We start from the raw sequence: 26,345 nt of genomic DNA, 5'->3' as shown, positions 1-26,345 counted from the left end.
CAAAAGCGTCAAATCCGGGAAATGGACCAACCAAGGTACAGGTCTCCTGCGTCCAATCCAACGATTTGGAAACAATTTGTGAAGACATGGTGTAGCACTTCGTGCAGTAGAGCTGGCTAGCCATCATGAGGTACCACAGGTTCCTTCCAATCTGCAGAGGAACGTCTTCCAGCATCGGTGGAAGATAGTATGTTAGGAGGATGCAATACCTGTGACCAGTCAGTGTTCTGTCTAAGGAAAGCGTTCCTATGAGCTGAGCATCCACTATGCCATACCACACGTTGACATTCTGTGGACACTGGGGATCCACCTGACGAAGCCAACGGGGATTGTCAGCAGACCAACACTGCGCATTTCCATGGTTTATCTGGCCATGATTGGTAAATGAGGCTTCATCACCAAATAATACACATCTGAAATATCCTGTCTTAATGCTCATGCACATAAGTTAACGCGATTCTCATAATGGTTTCAATGCACCTCGTGATGGAGAGAGATGTGATAAGTATGGAACCCATATGAACAGAGAATACGTAGGCCACTTGCCTACTCAAGACACTTCCTCTTACGATTAGACAGGAGCTAACACGTGGATCAACTGCAACAGCAGCAAGAAAATTAATTTCCCCCTTTTGCGTCGTCACTTGTTTCTTCTGTTACATTGTCTAGGTGTTGCACTACCGCTTTCACATTACTGGTTGCGGAGTGCGATAAATAATTGTTGAGATAGTTGACGTCTATCGGGATATCTTGCCCCATACACTGTACAAGAACGAACTGCATTTTTACTACATTCTTCACACACCAAGAGCATGTCGGCTTCTTCTGCATTGCTAAACCTCATTGCCCAATCATGATTTATTGCTTGGACTGTCACACACTAACTGACGAGGAAGTCGCAATGCTCTCAAGGAACACAGAAGCACACTGTAAGCAAACATATTAACTTCGTATGTAGCAACTATGCAGATTGAATGGCACAAACAAGTGTCAGTGTGGAAACTTTCCAAAACACTGAATCTTGTAAACGACTCGCACTATAAACCTGCAACAATCACCACTGACATTCTAATTCACCCTACTTATAGTTAGTTAATGTCAAAAGGCATTGTTCCATTTAAAAAGCATACGTTTGCACAAAAAATACACTTTCTAAGTGTTATTACAATCTGGTTATTGGCTGGCGGTACAAGCTCGTGACTATGAATCCATTCTGTGAAATCCACTCATCAACAGATCTCTCCATTTCCACAATATTTGCTGTGCAAGTTTTAGGTGATTGACTTTGTGTTTGGCTAGGTGGAACAATGTGTCACTATATCCTGTTTCAAGAAAGAAGAAATAACATCACTGTCAATAAAGTCAGAGAAAAGTGCAACACAGTGAATTAAATGTAGTTTTCACAACTTGTACCAATTCATATTTCTCGTTTGATATTTTTCCAAACAAAATAATAAGACAATAGTGGTCTGACTCTTACATAGTGATGTTGCGTTAAGTGCATGTATGTACAGCTGAAATCCTTTGAAAGGATGGGGCATTTTTCAAAAACTGTGCATATAAACAATGTTAAAATATTCTATAACCGTAACTTTCATTATAATTGATTAATTAAAGATTTCATTAAAATGTAAACAAAAAATAATTCAACCTTATCTGATTTAAGCATGACGTCGCTGTACTTCTCCACTGGTTGCGGGTACCGACCTTTCTGCTGGAACTCCTCCACCTCGTGCTCGCGGTCCACCTCGATGGCGCTGAGGTCCAGCTGGAGGCGCAGTCCGGCGTAACGCGCCTCCAGGCCGCTCAGGTTGGCGCGCAGTTCGCCCCCCACCCAGGTGGCGTTCACCTCGGTCACCAGCACTGCGCACAAGGGACAGGCGCACAGTGGCAACAGTCAGCGAGCCCAGCGTGCCGTCACAGGATACCCCTCCTACCACTCTCCCACCCCCTCCAGGCACCCTCACAAGCGGGATGGCTCGCTTAAATACAGAAACACTGAAATCAAATTGTCTGTTACTTGCAGTGCAATGGGCAAAGCCGGGTAGTATCTGACAGTGGACTGTATCAGAGGTGTTTCAAAACTGCAGTGCGAGAAATGGAGGAATAATACCGCTCTTGAGACTCTGAATCGAAACAACATCAACAAGCTACCTATTCCCGGTGAGTTTTTGGGGTAAATGAGCTCAATGTGGTGAATATTCTCACTTAAGCCCTATAATTTCGTGATGTTCCGATAGGTGGTGGCACTATACATAGTTTTGAAAGTGACGTTTGTAACGGAAGTGCGTTCCAAGCAGAGAGCTGTCACTGAATTTCTTTTGGCCGGAAGCCAGAGCGTCGTATATAATCATAGACACCTGCAGAACGTCTGTGGAGAGTTGGTAGTGAACAAACGCACACTGAGTCGTCGTGCAAGGCGTCTGCTATCATCGCAATAAGGTTATACAAAGTTGTCTGATCTATCATGTGCCCCCCCCCCCCCCCCCCCCAGCAGCTCACAGCTGTGACTCCTGCAATGTTGGAACGTGCAGACACTCTCATTCAACAACTTGCTGCTCAAATGGACGTCTACCCAAAGGTAGGTGCCCACTGGGTTCCTCGCTGTCTAGCAGAACACGGAACGTGAGTTCATCGCTTCGACCGGATGAACTGGCGCCACACCATCTCTCCTCTGAAGAAAAACTTCGAGGTCAAACCCTCAACCAACAAAGCCGTGGCGATCGTCTAAAGGGGTTAGTCCTTTTGATGTCCTTCCTCATGCTGCAATGATCAACCCTGAAGCGCACTGTATTACGCTAAGTAATTTGAGGAAACGACTTCAGCGTGTTCAGCGCCGAAAAAATGCAACCGAACTTCTCCTTCTTGACAACGCAATGCCTCAATAAGGGTCCGCACACACGAGAGGAGCTCACAAAACTTCACTGGACTGTTCTTCCTCAAGTACCCTACAGCTCAGATCTCGCACTTTCCGACTTCCATCTGTTTGGTCCAGCGAAGAATGTACTCCGAGAGAAGCAGTACATGCATGACAAGGGGATTATTGATGCTGCAAGACGTTGACTCCGACTCGATCAGTAAAGTGGTGCCATTCGAGTGTACAGGTCCTCTGAGTAAGGTGGCGGAAAGCCGTCGCATTGATTGGAAAAAATCTGAAAATTTGTGGTAAGTGTCTATGGGACCAAAATGCTGACGTCAACGGTCCCTAGGCTTACGCTAAGGACAACACACACACCCATGCCCGAGGGAGGACTCGAACCTCCGACAGAGGAAGCCGCACGAACCGTGGCAAGGCGCCCAAGACCGCGCGACTACCCCGCGTTGCCATTGATTGGAGATTATGTTGAAAAATAGGGTTTTATAGCCAATAAACGTGGGGAATAATATGGTGTATTGAAATCCCGAATAACGCAAAACTGCTTTCAGAAAAAAATGGGTTGCATTACTTATTGAATACCCCTCGTAATATTATATTTTTATTGTTCTTCAGATGCAACTGATGTGATCTCAGTATAGGAGGGCGTGACTATTTGTAGCCTAAGTTATAACAATGGAAATGTTAAAACTACCACAGAGGTATGTTCTGGCTGCTTATGACAAAACTAGTACCATAAAATTTTATCTTCTTGCGTTTTTTTAAAAGTCAGTGTGGAGAATTCTCGACATAAATGGTATGAAAGCAACATGAAGAAATCCGTAGAAAAAGTCAGACTTCTTGAAATGACAATTGGGGAAGCGAATGAGAAATATTCAGTTCCAATAAATATGTATCGGGCCAAACAGGCGACATCAACTTAGGCCTGCGCTGGTGGTCGTTGTGGTCCCGGCTGACAACCTGTAGGACATGAGAAACTGGGTTGAAAGGAATAGAAGAGAAACGCAATGGGAGAGATATATGAAGGAAATACGACTTCCAGCAGCACAGGGCACTGTGGCAATCCAACGGCGAGAGCTGAAAAATTTGTGCCAGACTGGGACTCGAAGCCAGATGCTCTACTTACTTCTCAGACCAGTTGCCTCAAAGCCTCAGCCATCCGAACACGTTTTCCGTCAGATCCAATCTCAACCTACCGATCGCCGCATTAGCGCTTTCGGCTACCCTGGCGGGTTCACTTAAATATGTATACAATGTAAACAAATTTCTCTTCTTCAGAATCGGCGCGGAGTGGCCGCGCGGTTTGAGGCGCCATGTCACGGATTGTGCGGCCCCTTCCGCCAGAGGTTCGAGTTCTCTTTTGTGTGTGTGTGTGTGTGTGTGTGTGTGTGTTGCTCTTAGCGTAAGTTAGTTTAAGTAGTGTGTAAGTCTAGGGACCAATGACCTCAGCAATCTGGTCCCTTAGGAATTCACACACATTTGAACATTTCTTCTTCAGGAACGATCTTCTTGCCATTGCCAGTTTACATTTTATATCCTGTCTACTTCGGTCATCATCAGTTATTTTACTGTCCAAATAACAAAACTCGTCTACTACTTTAAATGTCTCGTTTTATAATCTCATTCCCTTAGCATCACCTGATTTAATGCGACTACATTCCATTGTCCTTGTTTTGCTTTTGTTGAAGTTCATCTTATATCCTCCTCTTAAGACACTTTTTATCTCTGTTCAACTGCTATTCCTAGTCCTTTGCTAACAGAATTACAATGTCATTGGCACATCTTGAATTTTTTACGAGGGTCGTTCAATAAGTAATGCGCCATATTTTTTTTAAAAGTCATTAACGTACATAGACAAACGTCCTTGTTGGTGCTTCACATCTGATGTTTGTTCTTGTTGCCGGTGAAATTTAGAACCGTTCTGCCAGATGGGAGAACAGTAGTACAGCGTCAAAATGGCGTCTAAATACGGCTCACGTTACTAGCAGCGTGTTGTTATTGAATTCTTGTGTGCAGAAAAAGAAACCGTGGTGAACATCCATAAACATTCGTGTGCAGTGTATGGCGATGCTGCAGTTGATAGGAGTACTGTTGGGCGATGGGTAAAGAAAGTTGCAGCCTCAGGAAACGCAGAAACAGAGCTCCATGATCAGCCACGCTCGGGACGTCCTGTCACAGCCACTGCTCCAGACGTGCTGAATCGTGCGAATACCATTATTCGTGCCGACCGGCGCATCACAACTCGAAAATTGGCTCTACAGTTGTCTGTCAGCATTGGAAGTGCGTCTGTAATGATCGAGACTCTCGGATATTCTAAGAGATGCTCACGAAGGGTTCCACGAATGCTCACAGCGGACCACAAGATTTAAAAAAAAGGCTATTTCATCTGAATTGTTGCAGCGTTTTGAGAGGCCTTTCTGTCACGTATCGTTACCGGGGACGGAAGCTGGGTGTACCAATCTGCGCTGTAAACACGAAGGCAATCAATGGAGTGGCATCGTCATCATTCACCACAAAAGAAGAAATTCGAGACAACCCCCTCTGCCGGATAAGTCATGGTGACAGTCTTCTGGGATTGTGATGGCGTCATTCTTGTGGATGTGATGCCAAGAGGATCAACCATCAATTCAGAGGCATACGTGAAGACTCGGAATAAACTCAAGACGTGTTCGATCGAACAAGAATCCAACAGGAATCTTGCTCCAACGCGAAATGCACGCCCACACACAAGTTGAGAACCCGGGAACACATCACCAAATTGGGTTTGACATCGCTGCCTCATCCACCCTACAGCCCAGACCTGGCACCCTCGGATTTCCATCTCGTTGGGCCACCTAATGATTCTCTACAGGGAACACACTTTGAAGATGACGAGAGGGTCAGTCATGCAGTGAAAACATGGCTACACCTACAGGGCAAGAGCTTTTACCAGCAGGGAATACATGCTCTTCCACGACGTTAGCGTACGGCCATAGAACGTGATGGAGACTACATAGACAAATAGGATATGGACAAGACATTTTGTCTTATATAGTCACCAAATTCTGGCTCTTAACAATGAATATGTTTTGAGAGAAAAATGTGGGGCATTACTTACTAAACGATCCTCGTATCTCTTCTCCCTGAAATTTAATTCCTACAGCAGGTTTTTCTTTGGTTTCCTTTACTGTTTGTTAATTGTATAGATTGAATAATGTCGGGAATAGGCTACAACCCTGTCTCAATCACTGCTTCCCTTTCATGCCCCTCGATTCATAGATGCTGTCTGGTTTCTATACAAATTGGAAATTGCCTTTCGCTCCCTATTGCTACCTTCAGAATTTCAAAGAGGATATTCCAGTCAACATTGTCAAAAGCTTCCTCTAAGCCTACAAATGCTATAAATGTAGGTTTGACTTCCTTTAACCTACCTTCTAAGAGCATTCGTAGGATTAGTATTGCCTTGCGTGTTCTACATTTCTCCGGAATACAGACTGATCTTCCCCGAGGTCGGCTTTTACCAGTTTTCTCATTCTTATGTAATGAATTCGTACTAGTTTTCTGCAACCACGATTTATTAAACTGAGATTTCGATAACATATACAGCTGTCAGCACCGTCTTTCTTCGGAACGGGAATTATTACAATCTTTGTGAAGTCTTTCGCTTGTCTCATACAAACTACATACCAGATGGAAGAGTTTTGTCGTGGTTGGCTCTCCCACGGTTGTGAGTAGCGCTGACGGAATGTCGCCTACTAGCGGGGCCTTGCCCCTTGGATGTCTCAGTGCTCTGTCAAATTCTTCTCGCTTTATCATATCTTCCGTCTCATCTTCATCTACGACCTCTTCTATCTATATAATATTGCCTTCAATTTCATTTCCTTTGAACAGACCCTCTATATACTTCATTCATCTTTGAGTTTTCCCTTTGTTGCTTAGGACTGATTTCCTATCTAACCTCTTGATTTTCATACAGCTGCTTCTTTTTTCTTCAAAGGCTTCTTTAATTTTCCTGTAGGCAGTTACTAACTTCCTCCTAGTGAAACTTGCTTCTAAATCCTTACATGTGTCCTCTAGCCATTCCTGATTAGCCGTTTTGCGCTTTCTGTCAGTCTCATATTTTTAGACTTTGTATTGCCTTTCGCCTGCTTCATTTTCTGTATTTTTGTGTATTCTTTCATCAGTTAAATGCAGTAGCTTCTGTGTTATCCAAGGATTTCGACTAGGAGTTTTTTATTTTTGTTATTTTTTATACTCTGCTGCCATCACTATTTCATCTTTAAAAGCTATACATTCGTCTACTCCTGTATTTCTTTCACCTGTTCTAGTCAGTCGTTGCCTAATGCTTCTTTTGAATCTTCCAACAACCTCTTATCCTTTCAGCTTATCCAGGTCCTATCTCCTTAATTTCCTACATTTTTCGAATTTTTTTAGTTTTAATCTACAGTTTATAACCAATAAATTGTGGTCAGAGTTCACATCTATCCCTGGAAAAATTTTTACAATTTAAAATTCCGAAATCCCTGCCTTACCGTCATATAACCAATCTGAAACCTTCTGGTGTTTCCAAGTCTCTTTCATGTACAAAACCTTCGTTTATGATTCTTAAACCAAGTGTTAGCGATGATTAAATTATGGTCTGTGCAAAATATTACCAAGCAGCTTCCTCTTTCATTCCTTTCCTACAGCCCATAGTCATCTATTTTTTTCCTCCTCTTTCTTTTCCTGCTATCGAATTCTAGTGTATTGTATGAGTTTACCGATACTAATTGTGAACCATTGATTAAGTAAGCATAGTACTACTCAGAGTTTTATGAAGTTCACAATTTTATATTTGCGTACATTTAAAATACGCAAGATAATTAGCATATTTATGCAGCATTTTCAGACAGTACTTCATTACAGACAACTACATCCTCTGTAACAAGTGCGGAGTTGCTATTATTATTGTCTATCAAGTCACTAATGTGCAAAATGAACAGCATATGTCCCATTACACATTCCTTGGTGATATGTTGTTTGATTTACTCTTGTTAAATTCTACTTGTTTTCTTGCTGAGATCACCAGCCGTTTTGCTTTGGGGCCGTCCCACAATTCTTCTCCGTTTGCCCCGGGAAGGTGGTTGTTTATAAATTGGGTGGTCCGTTTTTCCCTTGTGGAGTAGGGGCGGGTTAGAGCAACCTACGGTTCGGGTTGTTCAGTAATCTCGCTATCAATCTACCGTACGTTAGTAGCTGCCTCTGTCATGTTTGTCGGATCTGGTGTGTTAACGAATTTATTGCTTGAAGTGTAACGGCCTAATACCTGAAATATGTTTGATCTTTGAAAACTTTGATATTATTGCCTATGATCTTGAGAGGCTGTATCTGTGTACTGTAGAGCATCTTAACTATTGTTTGGCCAACCTTGTAGAATTTTGTATAAGACTGCATTTCATGGGCTTTTATTTAAATGATCATTTTAGTATATAAAGTTGCCACCCTTTCAACGTAAGACTTTTCTTAGAAGTTAAAATCAAGTTGCACCTTCGGTGGCAAGGATAATATTTTAATTGTTAGTGTTTTGTACCATTTCCATCCCTCCTACGGGGGGTGCATAGTTTGCGTCCTTGTGTAAATTGTTAAAACTCTTAGTTTAAAGTTATCTGGTGTGTTGCAGATTTGAACCAGTGTAGTCTTTCAGAGGCTGTTGTGAGCGGTCGTAACTATGACCGTGTCACAAGGGAGTGGCAAGGTTCTCTGCCCGAAAGCTCATACAGACAAAACTTGTTTCTTTCTGCCTCTGAATAGATTTAATTTTGATATTTAGGGGGTTCTTTCTGATTATAATTTTAAATCTGTTTCTTTAAAAAAATGCTTTTAGGCACTATTAAAGTGAATAAAATTCCCATTTGTTACAAAGAATTTGGTTATGATTTCATCAGTTGCTCCCTGGCAACTACTTCCGTACTTACATAGCGTGACTGAATGTGTTAATGTTCTTGATGAATCGCTAGTAAATAAAATAAATTCTTAAGAATATTCTTGGAAAATAAATCACGGTTCAGTCACCAAGATAAACATGAACCCCACGCCCACCACAGTAGCACGAGTTTATATGCCATTAGCTCCTCAGATGATAAAGAGATTGATGAAATGTATGATGGGATAAAATAAACTATTCAGATAGCGAAGAGAGACAAAAATTTAATAATCATGGGTGGCTGGAATTCGATAGTAGGAAAAGGAAGAGAAAGAAACGTAGTAGGTGAATATGGAATCGGGGTAAGGAATGAAAGAAGAAGCCACCTTGCAGAATTTTGCACAGAGCACAATTTAATCATAGCTAACACTTGGTTCAAGAATCTTGAAAGAAGGTTGTATACATGGAAGAGGGCTGGAGATACTGGAATGTTTCAGATAGATTATATAATGGTAAGACAGAGATTTAGGAACCAGGTTTTAAATTGTAAGACATTTACAGGGGCAGATGTGGACTTTGACCACAATCTATTGGCTATGAACTGTAGATTAAAACTGAAGAGACTGCAAAACGTAGGAATTTAAGGAGATGGGACCTGGATGAACTGAAAGAACCAGAGGTTGTAGAGAGTTTCAGGGACATCATTAGGGAACGATTGACAAGAACAGGGGAAAGAAATACAGTAGATGAAGAATGGGTAGCTTTGAGAGATGAAATAATAAACGCTGCAGAGGATCGAGTAGGTAAAAAGACGAGGGCTAGTAGAAATCCTTGGGTAACAGAATAAATATTGAATTTAATTGATGAAAGGAGAAAATATAAAAATGCAGTAAATGAAGCAGGCAAAAATGAATACAAACGTCTCAAAAATGAGATCGACAGGAAGTACAAAATGGCTAAGCAGGGATGGCTAGAGGTCAATTGTAAGGATGTAGAGGCATATATCACTAGGGGTTAGATAGATACTGCCAACAGGACAGAGACGTTTGGAGGAAAGAAAACCACTTGTATGAATATCAAGAGCTCAGGTGGAAACCCAGTTCTAAGCAAAGAAGGGAAAGCAGAAAAGTGGAAGGAGCATGTAGAGGGTCTGTACATGGGCGGAGTACTTGTGGACTATATTATGGAAATGGAAGAGCATTTAGATGGAGATACGATACTGCGTGAAGACTTTGACAGAGCACTGAAAGTCGAAAAAAGGCTCCGGGAGTAGACAACATTCCATTAGAATTAAAGATAGCCTTGGGAGAGTCAGGCCTGACCAAACTCTGCCATCTGGTGAGTAAGATGTATGAGACAGGCGAAATACCCTCGGACTTCAAGAAGAATATAATAATTCCAATGCCAAAGTAAGCAGGTGTTGATAGTTGTGAAAATTACCGAACTATCAGTTTAATAAGTCACGGCTGCAAAATACTAACAAGAATTCCTTACAGACGAATGGAAAAACTGGTAGTAGCCGACTTCTGGGAAGATCAATTTGGATTCCGTAGAAATGTTGGAGCACGTGAGGCAATACTGACTCTACGACTGATCTTGGGAGATAGATTAAGGAAAGGCAAACCTACGTTTCTAGCATTTGTAGACTTATAGAAAGCTTTTGACAATTTTTTATTTTATTTTTATTTTTATTTTATTTACACGTCAAGTTCCGTAGGACCAAATTGAGGAGCAACTCTCCAAGGTCATAGAACGTGTCAGTACATAAAAGTAATAACAGATAAAAATAAATGTTCATGAACCTGAAAAAAGTCAGTCCATAAGTATAAGTAAACGCTATCAGCATTACAATAAGAATCAGCTTAATTTTTCAAGGAACTCCTTGACAGAATAGAAAGAGTGACCCATGAGGAAACTCTTCAGTTTCGATTTGAAAGCGCGTGTGTAACTGCTAAGATTTTGGAATTCGAGTGGCAGCTTATTGAAAATGGATGCAGCAGTAAACTGCACACCTTTTTGCACTAGAGTTAAGGAAGTCAGATCTAAATACAGGTTTGATTTCCGCCGAGTATTAACCGAGTGAAAGCTGCTTATTCTTGGGAAGAAACCAATATTGGTAACAAGAAACGACAATAAGGAATATACATATTGAGAGGCCAATCTCAAAATACCCAGACTCGATAACAGAGGTCGACAATAGGTTCGTGAACTTACCCCACTTATTGTCCGAACCGCCAGTTTCTGAGCCAAAAATATCCCTGTAGAATGGGAAGAGTTACCCCAGAATATAATATCATTCAACATAAGCGAATGAAAGTAAGCAAAGTATACTAATTTTCGTGTCGAAGTATCACTCACTTCTGATACCGTTCGAACAGTAAAAATGGCAGTATTAAGTCTTTGAACAAGATCCTGAACGTGGGCTTTCCACGACAGCTTACTATCTATCTGAACACTTAGAAATTTGAACTGTTCAGTTTCACTAATCATATGCTCGTTCTGTGAAATTAATACTTCAGGTTTTGTGAATTGTGTGTCAGAAACTGTAAAAACTGAGACTTACTGTGATTTTACGTTATTTTATTTTCTACAAGCCATGAGCTGAGGTCATGTACTGCACTGTTTGAAACCGAGTCAATGTTGCACACAACATCCTTTACTAGCAAGCTAGTGTCATCAGCAAACAGAAATATTTCAGTGTTACCCGTAATACTAGAGGGCATATAATTTATATAAATAAGGAACAGGAGAGGACCCAACACTGATCCCTGTGTCACCTTGACATTACCCCGCTCCGATCCCACATCACTAACATTGTGAATAATGACCTTTTGGTGCCTGTTGCTAAAGTAAGAGGTGAACCAATTGTGAGCTACCGTATTCCGTAATGGTCCAACTTCTGGAGCAATATTTTGTGATCAACACAATCAAATGGCTTCGTTAAATCAAAAAATACTCCAAGTATTCGAAACTTTTTGTTTAGCCCATCCAGTACCTCACAGAGGAAAGAGAATATAGCATTTTCAGTTGTTAAACGACTTCTAAAGCCGAACTGTACATTTGATAGTAAATCGCATGATATAAAATGATCAATTATCCTTACATACACAGCCTTTTCGATAACTTTTGCAAACACTGATGGCACAGAAATAGGTCTAAAATTATCTACAATATCTCTTTCTCCCTTTTTATAAAGGGAGTCTGGAATATTCTTTTTCAAATTCTGAAGGTGGCAGGGGCCAAATACAGGGAGCGAAAAGCTATTTACAATTTGTGCAGAAACCAGATGGCAGTTATAAGAGTTGAGGGGCATGAATGGGAAGCAGTGGTTGGGAAAGGAGATAGATATCCCTGATGTTATTCAATCTGTATATTGAGCAAGCAGTAAAGGAAACAAAAGAAAAATTCGGAGTAGGTATTAAAATCCATGGAGAAGAAATAAAAACTTTGAGGTTCGCCGATGACTTTGTAATTATGTCAAAGACAGCAAAGGACCTGGAAGAGCAGTTGAACGGAATGGATAGTGTCTTGAAGGGAGGATACAAGATGAGCATCAACAAAAGTAAAACGAGGATAATGGAATGTAGTCGAATTAAATCAGGTGATGCTGGGGGAATTAGACTAGCAAATGAGACACTTAAAGTAGTTGATGAGATTTGCTATTTGGGGAGTAAAATAACTGATGATGGTCGAAGTAGAGAGGATATAAAATGTAGACTGGCAATGGCAAGGAGAAGAGAAATTTGTTAACATCGAGTATAGATTTAAAAGTGAGGAAGTTGTTTCCGAAAGTGTTTGTGTGGAGTGTAGCCCTGTATGGAAGTGAGACATGGGTGATAAATAGTTTAAAAAAGAAGAGAATAGAAGCTTTCGAAACGTGGTGCTACAGAAGAATGCTAAAGATTAGATGGGTAGACCACATAACTAATGAGGAGGTATTGAATAGAATTGGGAGAAGAGAAATTAGTGGCACAATTTGACTAGAAGAAGGGATCAGTTGGCAGGACATGTTCTGAGGCATCAAGGAATCACCAATTTAGTACTGAAGAGCAGCGTGGAGGATAAAAATCGTAGAGGGAGACCAAGAGATATACACTAAGCAGATTCAGAAGGATGTAGGTTGCAGTAGGTACTGGGAGATGAAGAAGCTTGCACAGGATAGAGTAGCATGGAAAGCTGCATCAAACCTGTATCTGAACTGATGACCGCAACAACAACAGAATAAGTGTGTTTTTAAAAAATACGTTGACGAAATTTTTTTTTATTAAATTTATATTATAGGTAGACTGTAAAGACTGTTGGTAATGTTAATGCTGCTGTAAATGTTTAATAGCTATGCTGGTAGTGCATACAAATAATCATGATCATGATAGAGGTGGAGTGATGAGTATGATAATGGGGCTTTGGGGAACTGCAAGTAGCGACTAAACGTCATTAAGATGGTGGAAGGAGGGAGAAAGGAAAGCGAAAAGATAGCGTGAGGCGGAGCATTCACTAGGGTTCGAAGGAGGGGGTATGCTTTGCAACGGATTTCAACATTTTTCAATTAATGTTTAGTATACAAAGGTGCTCTAGGATGAGCTGAAGGTGTGGGAAATGGATGAACTTGTATGTGATACGAGTTGATGAAGGTACAGGGACGCGGAACGCGAGGCGGAATGCATATCTTTCCAGAATTTCAAGAGACTTGTAGGATGTAGGGGAGGCGGTGGTCCAGGCAACTCTGGATTAAGTTGAGAAGGGGTGGATGAGTGACTTTTAGGTGATGTTAATGGTAGGAGGATGTGGACCCCATGTTCAGCCTGTTAGTTGTTTTAGCCAATTTCGGGCTTTGTGTTGGACGGTAATAAGGTGTCCATTCCGTATTACTTTTCTTGTAAAATGCGAACTTCCGTGACCGGAAAGGCTACGATTAATAAAATGTTACAGACTATTACGCCGTGGTCGAATGGATTTCACATTGAAACCCAACGTTTCGTCCCCATCTGCGACGGATGTTTTCAAGGGGGATTGAAGCTCCTTTGAGTGTCCGATTCACATCCTGACTCGCTACTGACTGCAAAAAATTCCGTTTACGCATGCTACAGTGCAATGGCGTGACGTCACGTACTTTGAATGCCCACCACCGGGATCCAGATGTCATTCGGTTTCAGTTTAATTTTGTGTGAGAGGAATGCCATAAAAAGCCTGAATGAAAACGGTACCATTATCGTTCTCCCCGCTGACAATGGAAATGCGACAGTTGTTTCGAAATTGATCGACTATCATAGTAAGATTAACGACTTCTTAGATTCACAGACATGTAGAAAACTGAGTAAAGACCCCACCGACGAACTTCTTAGAACAGTCACACAGTTGATGAAAAGTGCTTTATCGAACATAACGTTCAGAAAAGTCTGTTCAATTCAATTTCTCTAATACCAAGACTTTATGGCTAGCCAAAGGTGCATAAAGAACACGTTTCTCTGAGACCTCTAATAAGTGCCATTGGTTTTCCGATCTATCCGATTGCCATCTTCTTGAAATCATTATTACGGTCATATGTGGGCCGATAGGATTCATATATCAAAAATTCGGCAAAATTTATCTGTAAATTAAACAGCGTAGTGGTCAATCTGGAGAACATATCAGTTAGTTTTGAAGTGGTATCGCTATTGTTATGGTTTCGCTCAGTGAGATGTTGCAAAATTACTTAAATATTCCCTCTCAGGCACGTCTTTCGAATATAAAGATGAATTCTACGAAGGGCTATGGGGTGCCTCATAAGACCAGTTATAGCGAATGTCTTTACGGAAAACTTCGAGGAGCAGGCATTGGAGAAAGCCAACAGGAAGCCGAATACTTGGTTCCGCTACGTGAGTGATACGTTAGTTTTTTGGAAACATGGCAGAGAAGAACCAGGTCGTTTTCACAAGCATCTCAACGGGAATAATCTAAAGATTCAGTTTACCATGGAGGAGGAGATAGGTGGAAGATTAAATTTTCTTGATGGGCTAGTTTTCAAGAAGGGATATGGGGGCTTAGATCATACGCTTTAGCGAAGACCCTGGCGCAGTGATCGTTGCCTAAACCCAGAATTCGAACTACTACCCACAACAAACGTGAGACATCCCGAAGACGATGGCGTATAGAGAAAAATCTGCGAAGCAGTGCGGCTTGAGACGTAATTAAAATATCTCACCAGTGCATTGCTCAAGAATGCTTATTCGTCCGCTGAGGTAAAAAGAGCATTAAGACCACCGTGCAAAAATCAAAGCGACACATAAGCGCCTGTAAAATCGACAGTTTTTCTGTCGTTCAGTAAGAATGGTACTGACCAATCAGGGGAAATCTTGAATAAACGGAACATCGTGACAATCAACAAACCCTCCTGGAAAATACAGGGTTACCTAAAATTGCCCAAGGATCCTCGCAAACCGCCGAAAGAGCAGGAATTTTTAGGATTCTGTGTACTTGTGGAGTGGTGTACGTGGGTACTACAAAAAGAACGATGAAAATACGATTAGAAGAGCACAAGGGTAATTGTACAATGGAGGAGACTGGCTCATCAACAATTGGGGAACGTGATTTGCAAGCAAGAGACCATCACATTCACTCTGATAGGACTCAAGTACTGGCAGCGACAAGCGGATACATTGGAACGCTACACAGACAGAGGAACTTTGGTAGGAAAGAGGAGGGTGTGAAATTGAGTGATATTTGGATTCCTGTGCTGAAGACGATGTTTACCAGTCTTCCAGAATGAGACGTTAGTAATAGCGAACGGCAGCAACCGACGGCGGCCAATGCGCTCGGGTATTCAAAACACATGAAGTCACGTCATGCGCGGGGTGATACCTAAACGGAATTTTGCTGCAGTCAGTAGCGAGTCAGGATGTGAATCGTAGCTGGACGTTGTGGCCGACCGGTTCTAGGCGCTTCAGTCCGGAACCGCGCCGCTGCTGCAGTCGCAAGTTCGAAACCTGCCTCGGGCATGGATATGTGTGATGTCCTTAGGTTAGTTAGGTTATTAATTGTGATATTACTTTTCTGTCGAGGGTTAGTCCTTAACCTTTTTCTGTGGTGATCGGAGAGATGAGATGGTTGTAGATGGAGAGGTGGAGGTCTGGAAGACAGAAATGACACGTGGTGCAACCAAAGATGGTGGTGGCTTGGCTTTTCTGTGTATTTACATGAAATTTCCACGTATTACAGCATTCGACCATGAGATTGAAATGGCGTTGGAGGGAAGCTGGTTCAAAATGGTTGAAATGGCTCTGAGCACTACGGGACTTAACTTCTGAGGTCATCAGTTCCCTAAAACTTAGAACTACTTAAACCTAACTAACCTAAGGACACACATCCATGCCCGAGGCAGGATTCGAGCCTGCGACCGTAGCGGTAGGGCGGTTCCAGACTGAAGCGCGTAGAACCGCTCGGCCACTCCGGCCGGCTTGGAGGGAGGCATGGGAGAGTTGAAGGTTGTTGTGGTGGTTAGCTATGTAAGGGGTGTCGTCAGCGGGAGGTAGGTTGGACTGGTGGTTTGGGAATGTCTTAAGTGTACAGAATGAAAAAGGCGGGGGGGAGGGGGGGGGTGGGGGTGGCGTGACAAGACAGAGCCTTGAGGCACACCTGTAGTGGGGTAGTACACAAGTTTCAAAAGCATCGTTTAATTCACCTTTTCGTTATTTGCCACTTGAGATTGGTTACTATTCGCATTAGATAGATAATATTTGCTTCCATTTTCTTTCTTGTATCACTTTTGAGGCGAACAACTTTAATCATAATAAAATGAGCTTACGGAATCGGATGAGCAGAGGGTCGGACGGCGCTTGTGATGATGCAAGCTGCAGCTGGACAGCGATGACAGAGACCCACAGCGGCCACATGGCGAAACCTGTCCCAAAAATAAGCTCTCTCAGTTTCTAAAGAAAAACCACTCTCGTGCCACGCAACATGTTGATTAGCAGCGGTATAGTCATGCAGAGAGGACGAGGAAACAAAAATAAAAAACACTTCTGCACCTACTGGTGCAGAAACCTTTAAATTCGTTTTGTATATATCTGAGTCACAAACAAAAGGCACAATTACTGGGTTATGGTTTGACGATTTTTGGTGTTCGGCTACAAAAGAGGACATATTTTCCAGTCTGAAAACTCTGACATACCTGCAAGACATTAGTTTCAATTAGAGACAGCCTCACGTTAGAGAAAACTAGGATTTGGTATCTTTTTTTAGTATCCACATATTTCTCTCCTTATTCATGTTTATTGTTACAAATTTTAACAAATTACACACTCTGGGACAAAAACAAATGACGCACACGAAGGTATTATCCGAATGGGACGGAAATCAGTAGATGTGACCTTCATGTACAGGCAAGCCGGCCGGTGTGGCCGTGCGGTTCTAGGCACTTCAGTCTGGAACCGCGTGACCGCTTCGGTCGCAGGTTCGAATCCTGCCTTGGGCATGGATGTGTGTGATGTCCTTAGGTTAGTTAGGTTTAAGTAGTTCTAAGTTCTAGAGGACTGATGACCTCAGATGTTAAGTCCGATAGTGCTCAGAGCCATTTGAACCATTTGTACAGTCAAACAAATGACTAAAATTTTAGAAAAATCAAATGATTTATTGAAGAGAAAGAGCTTCAGCAATTGAGCAAGCAGTAAAGCGTGGCTCCACCTCTGGCCCTTACGCAAACAGTTATCTGTCCGGCGCGGCTCTGTTTCACAGAGTTGGTGGATGTCCTCCTGACGAGTGTCGTGCCAAGTTCTGTCCAATTGGCGCATTAGATCATTAAAATCCCGAGCTGGTTGGCGGGCTCCGCCCATAATGCTCCAAACTTTCTCAACTGGGGAGATATCCGACGACCTGACTGCCCAAGGGAAGGTTTGGAAAGCACGAAAAAAAGAAGTACAAACTCGCACCATGTGCGGACGGGTATAACCTTGCTGAAGTTTAAGCCCACAAAACGGAGTGTAGACTACCGTCGACATACCGCTGAGCGAGAGTTTCTACTGCTTGTCTTCGTGCTTCGGCCCACTAAGGTCGCCGGATCTCTCCCCAACTGAGAATGTCTGGACTACTATGGGCAAGGTCCTTCAAGCAGCTCGGGATTTTGAGGATCTAATGCGCTAATTGGACATAATTTGGCACGACATCCGTCAGGGGGACATCAACCAATTCTGTTAAACAGAGGCAACCCGGATAGATAACTGCTTGCGTAAGGGCCAGAGGTAGATCAACGCGTTACTGACTTACTCAATTTCTGAAGCTCTTTCTCTTGAATACATCACCCAATTTTTTCTGAAATTGTAATCATTTGTTTCTCTGTACAAGTACATCACATCTACTGATTTCCGTCCAATTCAGATAACTCCTTCGCAGTGAGCCTTTTTTTCTTGGAGTGTGCCCAGAAATATACCAAACTTAATGACAAATGCTCACCACACACTGTCTGTACAAAACGAAGGACTATTGACATTTGTTCTGTGCGAATCACGTCAGGATTACGGACTACTACGTTGCTCCCTAAAAATTCTTTTAAAATTAATCTTCGAATACTTGTTGATTACAGAGTGACGAATAAATTTCGTGTTACTTTATTGATATATTGACTAGTTTCAACATAACACCAAATGGTGTGATGTGTTCTAATATTTTCGAGAATTTCCTGTTACTTTCTTTAAAGACAATATCTGTTGTTACTCTACGCCTACGGTCGGCAAACCGCTGTGCGCAGGTCTTCTGTTGCATAATAAGTTACGTTCGCTATCAAGAAGAAGCGTTCTGAAACGTTTCAATTCATTACTCTGCTTTGGAAGGGTTTTCAGTATCCAGAAAGAACAGTGAATTCAAAAATTTAATTTCATGGTAGGCTTATACCTCACCTAAATCAGTTTAAGCGGCAAACTACAGGGGAAAAGAAACACATTGTTTTTCGGTGTTAGAATATTCGAAAGCAAATAATCTCTTTTTGTTGTAGAGTTTGAAAGATAAACTTTGACTCACTTTCGTAGACTGCTGGATTTAAAAAAACAACGAATTTTGGATGTCGAAATTTGAACGTATTTGTGCTCATATACAAATATTGGAGAAAACAAATACGAACTTACTTGTTGGTTCACAGCGCAAGTGGGCTGCTTGTATAGACCTAGAGAAGGAAATATACATACATTGATATTTAACATCTGGAATAGTATTTCTTACTTACAAAATCAGCATTTTTGACATTATTCCCTTATTCGAGTCTACATATTCATGCGAAAAATCATTTTGAAGCGTCAACCTTATGAAGAGTGAATTGAGAAGTCATATTATTGATGAAAACTCAGAATCGTGCCTAACATTAAAAACAGATCCATGCAAAATTGACTTAGACTAGCCGGCCGCGGTGGCCGTGTGGTTCTAGGCGCTGCAGTCCGGAACCGCGGGACTGCTACGGTCGCAGGTTCGAATCCTGCCTCGGACATGGATGTGTGTGATGTCCTTAGGTTAGTTAGGTTTAAGTAGTTCTAAGTTCTAGGGGACTGATGACCTAAGGTGTTAAGTCCCATAGTGCTTAGGGCCATTTGAATCCTTTTTTCCGACTTAGACTTTTCAAGGAAGTGTAAGGCCATTGATTACATTAGTGTTTGTCAGTTATTGTCATGATTTAATTCTATGGATACCTTACAATTTAATTTTATCTATAAATAATACCGTTTTAAATACAATATAATAGCTTAAGCAACGCAGCTACAGTTTAACAAAATTTCAAACTTTAAGTAAAGTTTATTAAATCAATTTTAGGAAGAGTTACGGGGTGAAAGAAGATACAGTGAAGAGTGCTGAGAAATGTATGTTGAGATGGTGTGGACACGTTAGAGGAGATGATCCAAAGGAGATAGGCGAAATAAGTGTACAAGACGAGTGTGGAGAGTTGGAAGGGGTTGACCTCCCCGAAAGTTCCTCAATCAGACTGAGCATTGTTTTTAGCAAAGGCCAGCTTAGGAGTGTCCTAATTAAGTTAATAAAGATGTACCTACCTATAAAATTTAGGTTTAAAATATTGACTCTCAAAAGATATCTCAGTCGTTGTATTGTTGACAGTTGGCTCTTTCCACTAACGAGTTTTGCGAGCACTGTGTTTCACTCGGAACTGTGTTACGCAAAGAAATGGATTAATACCTCATACAAGTCTTAATTCTCAGCCTGAATGAATCTCTGATTTTCTTCATCAAGCACTTCACCTAGACGTAAACGCGTGTATGCTTCTCGTCTGACTGATATAGAAGTTTGAGAATTTTTCGTGTTGGGCTAGAAGTCCGTACACGTTTTCCCACTCTGAAAGCTCTGACATAGTTGCAAGCGAGATAATTCCAGCACTGAGAAGTTTGCAATAAAAAAAAGACCTCGTATTTTTGAAACAGGATAAGCGAGGTACTCTCTGTGGATGTCATCAGCGTGAGAAAATTTTCTTTTGTAGCTGGCCGGAGTAATCTACTATCTCTCTTACTGTATAAGTTACAGAACTAACATCGCTTTTAATAAGCCATTCCAGCTCAAAAATAATAGCGAAGTGTTTAGCTACATCTCTAGAAGAAAGGATGATTTTCACTATTCTGGATTAGATTTGACTTTGGCACAGAAAGGGGTGAATCATTCTGCCACAAAATTGTTCATTTGCCAAATAGCATTAAAAGTCTGACAGAGAGGCAACTAATATTTAAAAAAAATTAAAAGAGTTTATGAATGACAACTCCTTCTACTCAATAGATGAGTTTTTGATCTGAGGTAGTAACTGTAAAAAAAAAAAAAAAAGTAATGAAAAGTCATGTTAAACTGACACGCTCCACATCATTACGTAATGTCGTATTCATGACCTGTGGAACAGGAAACGTAATGTAAGCGGCCCAAGTGTACACTGTGTCTCTCCTTCAGTCTCACACACAGTTAATGATAAACCATACAGACACGTGAATCGGAATATTTAGCGACCGTGTGTCTAGATCACGTTTACCTTTTTTCCTCCTTGATGCTTGTCTCCTCATTGCTGCGCCCACCAACTACTATTTAATCTTATAATTAAATGTTTCCCTGAAACATTTAAATCTCTTCATTATCTACGATAATGATCGAATTAGAAGAAATGAATTAAAATTAGTGTTGCGGCCGGGACTCGAACCCAGATCTTCTTGCTTGCTAGGCACAAATTTTAATTCATTTCTTCTAATTCGATCATTATCTTAGATAATGAAGAGACTTAAATGTCTCTGGGAAACATTTAATTATAAGATCTATAAGACCATGTATGGTGCAGGACTTTCCCATTACGTCCAACGCTGGGGAGCTATTCCAATGTCTGAGAGCCCTGGTAGTAGTGACAGTGTAAGGGAAAATAAGCAGAGGACGTGAATTGAAGTTTGTGTTGGGGAGGGCACTCAACTTGAGTAGTTCGTGCAGGAGAGTTGACCATCGTGCTGCGGTGGTGTAATGGTTGGTATTTCTGCTCAGCAAGCAAGAAGACCCGGGTTCGAGTCCCGGCCGCAGCCCGGATTATAGTTCATTTCTTCTGCTTCGATCATTATCACGCTATTTAATCCTTTAGTTGTTCATTTAATTAGTTGCAGGTTGCTGGAGCATGGACCAATGAGAACCACAAATATCTGGTAAAGATCGACGTATATTGCACCACTAAACACATTAATGAGGCCTCAACCATTCATACAGAGCTGTAGTAACAGGTTTTCCTAAGTTGTAATTGGCACTTAAACCACATTGTCTATTCGCAATGCATTACAACTTATTGTTGTGCTGTTCAATCAGATTGTTCGTTCACCAGGACTCCGATTATGTGAAAGTCACTGTTTGGATATTTGACTCTTGAGCCAGTTTAGTATTGTCTCGAATGCGATAGATCGATTGTGACCATCTGTGTACATTATCGCTATCCAAGATGCGTTGCAGCGCCCGTCTAGGTGGCGTGGCGGTGGCGTTTCGAAGACATGATGATTCCGTGTCGCTGGCGGCTAGAGGCTCTCTCGCAGTCTCTGAGACCTGTCAGTCAGATACCCAAGCCTCATGGACTTATGACTGATGTTCTGAGTGTCAGCGTTTGTTTAGTGGCGGCACAGGAAAACTACACGTGTACAAATTGCTCAGTGGCGATTTTGATTTGAGTTGCCACAAGCCTATCGGCTGTGGTCAAATTCTGGTGCCTACCACCTTCAGAGGGTTAATCTGTTCTAACTACGGTACAGACCCCCGTACCTGGTATTGTTTAATGATTTTGTGATATGACTGAGGCCTAGTGGAGCGAAGCAAGTTCTGGTTAGCGTAGCCCTTTCCCGCCTCTGTGTGCAGAGATTTGAAGCCATTTAAATCTGCAGCATGTTGGCCTTTGGTGACTGTTACAGGTTTGGAAACTAATTTAAGCATATTAAAGAAGTCTTTCAGCTTCACTCATAAAAGTGAGCATCACAAGTGTTAGATAATTTCGCATATTAATAGTACAGGATGGGGCTAATAAAACTGGTCCAGAAAACAGAGTTACAGTACACAAAGAAACACAGCAGAGGAAAGGAAATACATTACTATTCTGATTGTAGGAGATACTGAGAGTGACGACCATTTATCCCTTGCCACTTTTGGGCCCGAGTTCAGCAAGTTAGTGAAGGTGGATCGAAGCTGGACTGCTGAAAGTGCCTAATCTCATCCGAAATGTTTTTCTGCAGTTCTTGAAGACTATAAGGGTCGCTGCGATACACTTTAGACTTGAGGGTTCCCCACACAAAGTAATCGCACACTGCAGATCAGGTGACCTGCGTGGCGCCGGCCGGTGTGGCCGAGCGGTTCTAGGCGCTTCAGTCCGGAACCACGCTGCTACTACAGTCGAGGGTTCGAATCCGGCCTCGGACAAGGATGTGTGTGATGTCCTTAGGTTAGTTAGGTTTAAGTACTTCTAAGTGTAGGGGACTGATGACCTCAGACGTTAAGTCCCATAGTGCTCAGAGCCATTTGAACCATTTTTTTCTGTCAGGCGTGAAGATTGTGTAAATGTGCTCCAAGGAACCAGTGTGGATCACGTAGCGGGCGTACACGTGGCTTGCACGTCACGGAGTGTGGTTATAAGCAAATATTCACGTCCAATCGTACACACTCGTCCGTGCCACTTTTATTTGCCCCAGACTAAAGGTTAATACCTTTGCCGAGCCAGGCTCCACTGGATACAAACGCTTTAACTTTTTTTTAAAAAAAGGTTATTTTTTTAAAATCGTCAGTCATATTATCATGATTTCTCTTGCAAGTGGTTATTAGGAGTTGCAGTTTATGTAAGAAGTGTATCCCACAGGTCCTACCCCTTACCCCACAGGTTGTGCTCCGTGTTGTGCTAATGGAAAATTCTGTAAAACACTTCTCTACACTACACTATATGCATTGGCTGATCAGATAAAGTTTTACTAGTGTTATTATAAACGCATTTGACACTTCTGCTACAGAAATAGAATGATTTTAACACTTTAATGTTTTATGCTATTGGTTTAAAAGACTTGTGAATAGTCACGTGTTGATCAGAGGAGATGCAGTAAAATGAAATCATTTCCTGCTTGGATAATCACTTTGTTTTCAACTGATTAATTTAGTGCCCGAATGTTTTCGCTCCATGTTCGCTTGCATTAACAAATTGTATTTGTGACTATTTTATAGTGTACACTTTTCTCTGTTGTGGTTGTATTACCAAACTGTATCTAACCATTTGAAGAGCTGTGCCCATGGGCGGAGGTGAAGACTGAACTAGCTGCTGAACAGCTATGATGAAATTCTTTTATAATTGTTTAATTCAACATTGTGCAACAATTGCAATTAAAGTCTCTCCTGTTACACTTACTGATTTCAAGTTTTCAAAACCGCTTGATCAAGTTGGTTCAACTTGCGTAAACGTTTAAAGTTTAACGATCTTTGCTATTACTTATGAAGTTTGCTAAAATAAAGGTTAAAATAAAGATTTGTGTATTTCTTTTTAATTAAAATTTTCTGTGTTCTGGTACCTTCTGCCCACCATAATCTTCGCAAGCAATGTAAGTTCCATTTTTATAGTCTGTACAGTTTCTCGTAATTAACTTTAGTTCATCCGAAAGACCCTAGCAATTACTTTTCACGAGTTTATCGGTCACCATTTTGCGACACGGCTGGCTGTTGATGACACGGCTCAAAAAATGATCGAAAGTATTTCCACACGTCAACTGAAGTTGCACACAGTTTATAGGTCTCTCTCAATTAGATTGTTCACTGAATTACGAGCAAGTCCACGATTGTTGATTCCGGAATCGCCGCGGCGCGACATTTTGTTACCTCGACGACACGACACAGGAATTCGAAAAATATACGAGGGCAGTTCAATAAGTAATGCAACACATTTTTTTTCTCGGCCAATTTTGGTTGAAAAAACCGGAAATTTCTTGTGGAATATTTTCAAACATTCCCGCTTCCTCTCGTATAGTTTCATTGACTTCCGACAGGTGGCAGCGCTGTACGGAGCTGTTAAAATGGCGTCTGTAACGGATGTGCGTTGCAAACAACGGGCAGTGATCGAGTTTCTTTTGACGGAAAACCAGGGCATCTCAGATATTTATAGGCGCTTGCAGAATGTCTACGGTGATCTGGCAGTGGAAAAAAGCACGGTGAGTCGTTGGGCAAAGCGTGTGTCATCATCGCCGCAAGGTCAAGCAAGACTGTCTGATCTCCCGCGTGCGGGCCGGCCGTGCACAGCTGTGACTCCTGCAATGGCGGAGCGTGCGAACACACTCGTTCGAGATGATCGACGGATCACCATCAAACAACTCAGTGCTCAACTTGACATCTCTGTTGGTAGTGCTGTCACAATTGTTCACCAGTTGGGATATTCAAAGGTTTGTTCCCGCTGGGTCCCTCATTGTCTAACCGAACACCATAAAGAGCAAAGGAGAACCATCTGTGCAGAATTGCTAGCTCGTCATGTGGCTGAGGGTGACAATTTCTTGTCAAAGATTGTTACAGGCGATGAAACATGGGTTCATCACTTCGAACCTGAAACAAAACGGCAATCAATGGAGTGGCGCCACACCCACTCCCCTACCAAGAAAAAGTTTAAAGCCATACCCTCAGCCGGTAAAGTCATGGTTACAGTCTTCTGGGACGCTGAAGGGGTTATTCTGTTCGATGTCCTTCCCCATGGTCAAACGATCAACTCTGAAGTGTATTGTGCTACGCTTCAGAAATTGAAGAAACGACTTCAGCGTGTTTGTAGGCACAAAAATCTGAACGAACTTCTCCTTCTTCATGACAACGCAAGACCTCACACAAGTCTTCGCACCCGAGAGGAGCTCACAAAACTTCAGTGGACTGTTCTTCCTCATGCACCCTACGGCCCCGATCTCGCACCGTCGGATTTCCATATGTCTGGCCCAATGAAGGACGCAATCCGTGGGAGGCACTACGCGGATGATGAAGTTATTGATGCAGTACGACGTTGGCTCCGACATCGACCAGTGGAATGGTACCGTGCAGGCATACAGGCCCTCATTTCAAGGTGGCGTAAGGCCGTAGCATTGAATGGAGATTACGTTGAAAAATAGTGTTGTGTAGCTAAAAGATTGGGGAATAACCTGGTGTATTTCAATGCTGAATAAAACAACCCCTGTTTCAGAAAAAAATTGTGTTGCATTACTTATTGAACTGCCCTCGTACATTCCACAATAATTTACACATACTTTTGATGACAGTTACTGACACAAAACACATGTAAAACTTCTATGGTGAACGTTTTACCTGCAACAGTTGTCTTTTAGGTCACACATCTGGTAGTACTCCAGGCGGAGACTCAGGCACGCGTTCTAGGGCGAGGCAGCTATCGATTCTAAGGCTGCCAACATACGAGGTCTGCTCAAAAAATTCCGGAATATTCGTAATTTCGCGTCAATGGCGTGTTGTAGCGAAATGCGGTTGGCATCCCTATACACGCCTCTGCTTAATGTGTAACAGCCCCAAGTTTTATTGTTGTACGTCTTTTAGTTATTGTGTCGCACACGCGTTGCTCCTAACTCTGCCCTCTCGAAATTCGCAAACTGTGAGTTAAGAGAAGCAACGCGTCTGCATTAAATTTGCGCGAAACTCAAGCAAACCTTTACAGAGACACACCAAATGATACAGGAAGTCTACGGTGATGAGTGCTTAAGCGTATTCGGTGTTACGAATGGCCGGCCGTGGTGGCCGAGCGGGTCTAGGCGCTACAGTCTGGAACCGCGCGACCGCTACGGTCGCGGGATCGAATCCTGCCTCGGACAAGGATGTGTGTGATGTCCTTAGGTTAGTTAGGTTTAAGTAGTTCTAAGTTCTAGGGGACTGATGACCTCAGAAGTTAAGTCCCATAGTGCTCAGAGACATTTTGTTACGAATGGTTCACACGGTTTAAAAATTGACGGACGGAAGTTAAAGATGACCCTTGTTCAGGACGCCCTTCGACGTGTACGACGACACTCAGGTCAAGAACGTCAACGAAACTGTGTGTGCCAATCGAAGACTGACTGTCCGAGAGATTTCACAAAAATGTAACATTTCACTTGGATCATGTCATGAAATCCTGGCACAGCATCT

The 26,345-nt window shown here is 42.0% G+C and overlaps 1 protein-coding gene across 1 annotated transcript in view; it reads right to left on the bottom strand.

Moving 5' to 3' along the window:
* The window catches only part of LOC124551788 (ionotropic receptor 25a-like), a 250,148-nt gene that overhangs the window by 157,291 nt on the left and 66,512 nt on the right, over positions 1-26,345 (bottom strand). Inside the window, exons 2-3 of the mRNA XM_047126467.1 lie at positions 16,537-16,632; positions 1,708-1,863 (exon numbers count right to left, since the gene is read on the bottom strand). Of these exons, the coding sequence (XP_046982423.1) occupies positions 1,708-1,863; positions 16,537-16,624 (244 nt within the window). The 5' untranslated portion in view covers positions 16,625-16,632. The remainder of the gene's footprint in view (positions 1-1,707; positions 1,864-16,536; positions 16,633-26,345) is intronic.

The sequence above is a fragment of the Schistocerca americana genome, chromosome 1 (assembly GCF_021461395.2).
Source record: "Schistocerca americana isolate TAMUIC-IGC-003095 chromosome 1, iqSchAmer2.1, whole genome shotgun sequence".
Classification (NCBI taxonomy): Eukaryota; Metazoa; Arthropoda; class Insecta; order Orthoptera; family Acrididae; genus Schistocerca; species Schistocerca americana.
The sequence above is the reverse complement of the archived record's forward strand: the minus strand, read 5'-3'. Positions and strand labels throughout refer to the sequence as shown.